At 44.3% G+C, this 6,563-nt stretch overlaps 1 protein-coding gene across 1 annotated transcript in view; it reads left to right on the top strand.

Moving 5' to 3' along the window:
• Window positions 1-6,563, top strand: part of LOC139279399 (borealin-like) — a 33,461-nt gene that overhangs the window by 16,009 nt on the left and 10,889 nt on the right. Inside the window, exons 5-7 of the mRNA XM_070898514.1 lie at window positions 1,585-1,681; window positions 2,873-2,955; window positions 4,310-4,383. Coding sequence (XP_070754615.1) covers window positions 1,585-1,681; window positions 2,873-2,955; window positions 4,310-4,383 — 254 coding nt within the window. The remainder of the gene's footprint in view (window positions 1-1,584; window positions 1,682-2,872; window positions 2,956-4,309; window positions 4,384-6,563) is intronic.

The raw sequence follows: 6,563 nt of genomic DNA, 5'->3' as shown, positions 1-6,563 counted from the left end.
CAAAAGGGGGGCCCCCCCCCTACGGTTGGGGAAGTGGCCCCCCCGGTGAGAGAGAAACTTAATTTTTTATTGTTTGATTTTTTTTTTGATTGATTTATTGGTTGATTTATTTATTTATTTATTATTGATGATGGCTCTTTATTTGTAAAAGTGAAGTGTTTAATGTTTGTAAACCCCCGCCTTTCTCTCCCGCCCCCTCATCTCTTCGTTCCCTACGCCTGATTTCTAAGTGTAGCCAAGGTTTTTCTGAGCCTACAAAAATCTACACTTACTCCACTCTAAGTTAGTTTCGAGTAAGTTTTCACTGCTGAAACTTGCAAAACAGGCGTAAGTGGCTGGACACGCCCCCTTTTTGAAAATAAAATCTGTTCTAAAATGAAACTATTCTAACTCAATAGAACTGGAGCAAACTGAATGCTGACAATTGCAATTTCTGAGATGCTCCATTCTAAACAAGTTGCTCCAAAAAGATAGGAGCAACTCAGGCCAAAACTTGAGCCCATACTGCACACAATACTCAAGGTGTGGTCTCACCAAGGCCCTGTACAACTGCAGTAAGACCTCCCTGCTCCTATACTCAAATTCCCTCGCTATGAAGGCCAGCATGCCATTTGCTTTCTTTACTGCCTGCTGCACCTGCACGCCTACCTTCAATGACTGATGTACCAAGACACCCAGGTCTCGTTACACCTCCACTTTTACTAATCTGTCACCATTCAGATAATCTGCCTTCCTGTTTTTGCCACCAAAGTGGCTAACCTCATACTTATCCACATTATACTGCATTTGCCCACTCACCTAACTTGTCCAAGTCCCCCTGCAGCCTCTAGCATCCTCCTCACAGCTCGCACTGCTATCCAGCTTAGTGTCATTCCAGACTTAGGGTAGAGAAAACTATTTCCTGTGGTGGGGGAGTCCAGAACAAGAGGCACAATCTGAAAATTAGAGACTTGGGAATGGAATCGGGAAGCACTGTTTCACACAAAGGGTAGTGGAAATGTGGAATTCTCTTCTCCAATAGGCGGTGGATGCTGGGACAATTGACATTTTCTAGACTAGGAGAGACAAATTTTGATTGGGTTAGGATATCGAGGGATATGGAGTTGAGTTACAGAAATTGAATGGCCGAACAGACTAGAGGGGCTGAGTGGCCTACTTCTGTCGCTGTATCATGTATTGAAAAGGAAATTAATGATTGATACCATAGTCAAAGTGCTATATATCTTAACTACTTTAAATTTTTAGGTTGTTATGCACAGATGTTTTGATAAGTATTAGTGTTATTTTTGTTAAATTCCACTATACCTAGAAGGCCATAGGACTGCAATTTTAAAATTCCTACTTATACATAAAAAGCGACTTAATCAATGTATTTAAAACAGTTAATCTATTCTAAATCTGCTGTTTGAAATAAAAATGGCCACTCTCCTATTTGAAAATAGCAAATGCGTTACGTTTGTCCTTTTTCAGAATTTGACCTGTTTGGGAATTTTTTTAATGTGATGTGTCTAATCCTTTTCTGAACTTGATGAGGACAGGAATTGGAAAATGTTCAGCTGTATCTAATGAGCTTCTTTGCTGCAGAAACGTATCGATGCTGCCTGTTTGGAAGTTGAAGCCATAGAGTGTGAAATCTTGAAAGATGCTGCCCAGCTGAAGACCACCAAAAAACATAAGCTTGGTACAACCATTACTGCCACATTAACTAACTTGTGGATATTCTGATTTAACAATCGAGTGAAGTGTCAAATCCGTGCATAGATTGGGAAATTGTAGATCTACAAATGTGTCAACAGACTTCTACACTTAGTTTTTATGAATGAAAACGATGTTCTATCCGTGATGACAGTGTGTTGCTCTTGTATGCTGTGCCTAGGAGGGCAGGGGGTCTGGTGCTAAATATCAAGTCAAATCTTGCCTTAAATACTTGCCCTTTCAGACCAATAATTTCAGTAATGTGCCATAGTAGTGTGGTTGAGCAGTATACCAGTGACTTTTCCTGTATCAACATTTTCTAGAAAGAAAGGCAAGAAAATGAATTGAAAATGACTAATTTAATTATGGTGCAAATATAGTCATGTTCTTTTCACTCTTGCTGGAAAGTTGTTTAGTTTTCTGCTTCAGTGAAATGCTGACTACTTGTAAGTTACTCCCATGGTCCAAAATTAGGAGCCTGATTTCCTCCGGCAGTGATAAAGTCCATTGTGCAAGTCTTGTAATGCAATTTCCCATTTATTTTTAGTTAGTTAAGGATCATGTTAGAATAGTGGGCAAAGGAATATTACAGCACTGTTATTTTCTCTGGCAATGCGCTGATTAAAACACCTCGCCCTCCGGGCCCATGGCGGGTAAACACACAACCCAGTGTCTCACTGAACCAAAGGTGTGTCCAAGCTTTTTGCTTAACCGTGTCGGTATGTACTGTGGAATCTTGGGCCACATATCCCTGTTAGCCGTCAGCAACTTGATATATGAATGTAAACAGATCTGTGTGTTTCGATTTAGCATTTGTCCACTGGTGAGGCAAACTGCCCTTCCCCCACCTCCAGGTCCACAAGACAAATTAGTATCCTAAACAGGACAAACCAGCAGATAAAAAAAACAAAGTGCAAATTGCCCAGGCTTTGCAGACTGGCTTAACTAGGCTTCAGGTTGGACACCCCAATACTGAAGGGTCCCAGGTTTGATCTCGGTAGTTTTTTTCTCTGTCTCCTGTAGGAGTTAGCGTTACTAATGTTAGGAGAGGTGACGCCCAATAGTGCATTGCCTAATGGACAGGGTGAGCAATGATTAGACCTGGCCATCTTTTCCTCTTCTCTCTGTATACGTATGAAGTAAATGTTTTAATTAATTTGAAAAGTGTTCCCTGTAGGTAAACACAAAACAAAGAATGACTGTGATGCCGTTGCAAGTGACGGTGAAAATCTTCCTCCTTCGAGCAAAATGTTCCGAAAGGTTAGTGTGTTTATGACAATCTCATTACTAGTCGTTGTTTAACGGATGAATTGTAATCAGTAAGTGAATGCCAATCTGCACAAGGCGAGTGAGCCATTGTCGAGCAGAATTAAAACTGCAATTCTCACTCTTCTTGTATAAATGTGTGTGTTTACTTTACTTTCTTTTATTTTACTGCATGTTCTATACTTGAGTGGTGTTAGTACCGGTTAACGATCAGCTCAAACCTAAAGTCTAACAAATTGCAATCTGCTTTCAGGCAATAGTGACCTTCAGTCCGATTCAAACAAACCTGTTTCTGGGTTTGATCTGTATTGGGTCTTTTTCTTTCTCTCTGCTATATATTGGGTACTGGCTTGTAGTTTTCTGTGGAACAGAATGGGTTTACAAAGAGAGACTGGAGATCTTTCTAATGCGTGCTTGTGTTCACATACATGGGGATGTTCGACCCAATACTGAAGAAGTGTTTTCAGTATTTCAGGCGGGGTGTTCCTTTATTTGAGAGCAGCCTCTCGCCAAGCTTACCAATCTCACTCAATTTTTTGTTTTAGCCTTTTTAAATTTCTTTTGTACTTGCAGGTTACATTAAATTGTAATATTGAAGTAATTAGGATCCATAATGGAAACCTTTAAAATTTGTTGCCAATCCTAGTAAGGATTCGTTTATTGCCCTCAGAAGGTGTTGGTGGGCCTTCTTGAATCTCTGCAGTCCTTGTACTACAGGTGCCTCTATGGTAGTGTTAGTAGGAAATTCCAGGATGTTGACCCAGAATCGGTGATTTGTGTCCAAGTCGGGCTGATTTGTGACTTGCAGGTGACTGTGTTCCTTGGACATTGCTGCTCTTGTTCTGCTGGTGGAGGCCATGAGCTTGGAGGTGCTGTCTCTTGTTAAAGCAACCTTGCTAAGTTGCTGCAGTGCATCCTGTCACTGCTGGATGGATATTGTGTTCATTGGTAGGGGATCCAGTCAAGCTGACTGATTTTGTCGAGCATTGTTGGGACTGCACCAATCCTGGTGAGTATTCCATCAGACTCCTGACTTGAGCCTTGTAGATGGTTGAGAGTCATGTCTTTTGAAGGGTCAGTGGTAAGCCAGCAGCCTCAGAGTCCCCAGCTTCTGCCGTGTTCTTGTAGCCAATGCCATTGATATGATTGGTCCAGTGAAAGTTTCAGTCAGTGGCGGATCCCCAGGATAGTGGTGCTATGGAAGGTTGGGGACGCAGTCGAGTCTTATTGGAGATGGTCATGGCCTACCACGTGACCTGTCATTGTCAGCCCAAGTCTAGATGTTGTCCAGGTCCGGTTGGAATATTGAACTGAACGAACTTTTTTATTTTACATTATTCTCCTTTAGGGTAAAAACGGTGTAACCTTCTCTGTTAAAAGTAGACCTCCATCAGCATGTGCCACAGCTACCCGGACTAGAAGGTAAGCATTCACCCCAAAAAGGTTTTATTTCTGGTACAGAAGATGAGTCTGATGTTTAATGTTCTGATCATTACAGTTAATGGGTTTACCACTTCACAAGTGCTTCTTGTCATTTTTCACATTTACGACCTGGTTACAGCTTTGCTATGGCAATGCCAATATTCATAATCAAAGCATGTTTAGCAACTACAAAACTGAGCTTAAAACAAGTGTTCAGCCAAAGGCTACCCTTTGATTGTCATGTATTTCACCATCTTGCAACGACTATAAGTATGTAACTGTAACACATGCATACTGTACCTGTACCCTTGTAATACACACCCTGACCACAGGGAGTGAGCTCCTCACTTGAGCTTCCAGGTATAAAAGGGGAGGTCCCACCCAGGATCAGCACTCTTTAGTCCTGGGAATAAAGTGAAGGTCATAGAGTGACCGTGTCTGATATATCCATGTCTCGTGTGAGTTTGTAACAAGGTGTAGAGACTCAACATCTGGCAACGAGAAACGGGAATCATCGAACCACGAGGATGGCCACCGGCAGCACAGAGGAACGTTACTGTGTGGGTGAGGACTGGGACGACTTTGTGGAAAGACTCCAGCAGAGCTTTGTCACAAAGGACTGGCTGGAAGAGGCAGTGGCTGACAAGCGGAGGGCGCATCTACTGACCAGCTATGGTCCACAGACGTATGTGCTAATGCAAGACCTGCTCGCACCCCAAAAGCCAGCGGACAAGTCCTTCGAAGAGCTCAGCCAGCTGATCAGTGAGCATCTCAAGCCGGCAAGTAGCGTACACATGGCCCGGCACTGGTTCTACTCTCACCGGCGTCGGGAGGGTCAAAACATCTCGGACTTCGTGGTGGAACTGCAGCGTTTCGCCAGTCTCTAAGTTCTCCGATGCCTGCAGGGGGGAGATGTTAAGGGTCATTTTCATCGAGGGCATTAATCATGCCGGCATTTTCAGGAAGCTCATAAAGACTAAGGATTTGACTTTAGAAGGGGCGGCGTTGATAGCTCAGACCTTCATGGAAGGGGAAGAGGAGACCAAGCTAATCTACACACACAGCCCTGGTTTTAAAGTTGCGTTGAACCAGGAAATCAATGTTATAAAAATGACACACAACCCCACAGGCAGGCAAGGGCAATTCGACACCACCCAGGTAGCAACAAGCTCCTGGCAACAGGGACAATTGAAAGGGGATCGGCAATTCACGCCATCACGAGGAACAATACATCCTGTGATGGGACAATTAACATCCCCCATCAGAGTGCTTAGAAACAGCCAAAAGGGCCATCAGAGAGGAATGCCCGGGAATAGTCCTTTTGTTAACAGCAATCTCAGCTCATGTTGGAGATGTGGGAGCAGACACACTGCAAAAATCTGCAGGTTCCAACTTTACACCTGTAGGATTTGTAATGTCAAGGGACACCTGGCCAGGATGTGCAAAAAGGCAGTAGCGAGGCTAGTCTGCGAGACAGAGGAACCAGACGAGGGGTCTGAAATGCAGGATGAGGCCTGGGGAGCAACCATGGATCATTCCTGGGACTCTTGAACTATTTTGAGATCTTCCTGCCAAACTTAAGCACATTGTTGGAGCCGTTACACATGCTCCTCCGTAAAAGTTGTGAATGGTCTTGGGAGGGATTGTCAAGAACGGGCTTTCAATAAGGCGAGGAACCTGCTGTGTTCCAACAAACTGTTGACTTTGTATGACCCCTGTTAAAAAACTGGTTTTAACATGCGATGCGTCATCCTACGGGGTTGGGTGTGTTTTGCAGCAGGGTAATGATGACGGCCGACTCCAACCGGTGGCTTACTCCTCCAGGTCACTCTCCCAGACAGAGAGTGGATACGACATGGTCGAGAAGGAGGCACTCACGTGTGTGTACGGTCTGAAAAAGATGCACCAGTACCTTTTCGGTAGACGGTTCGAGCTCGAGACGGACCACAAGCCATTAACATCCCTGTTGTCCGACAGCAAGGCTGTCTACGCTAATGCGTCAGCTCACATACAGCGATGGGCCCTCACGCTGGCTGTGTATGACTGCACCATACGGCACCGGCCAGGCACCGAAAATTGCGCTAACGCGGTCAGCAGGCTCCCACTGGCTACCACCGAGGGGGCGTCGGAGCAGAGCGCCGAATTGGTCATGGCCGTTGAGGCTTTTGACACTGCGGGCT

Source organism: Pristiophorus japonicus, chromosome 14, assembly GCF_044704955.1.
Source record: "Pristiophorus japonicus isolate sPriJap1 chromosome 14, sPriJap1.hap1, whole genome shotgun sequence".
Classification (NCBI taxonomy): Eukaryota; Metazoa; Chordata; class Chondrichthyes; family Pristiophoridae; genus Pristiophorus; species Pristiophorus japonicus.
Note: the sequence above shows the minus strand (reverse complement) of the source record. Positions and strands in the feature narration are given on the sequence as shown.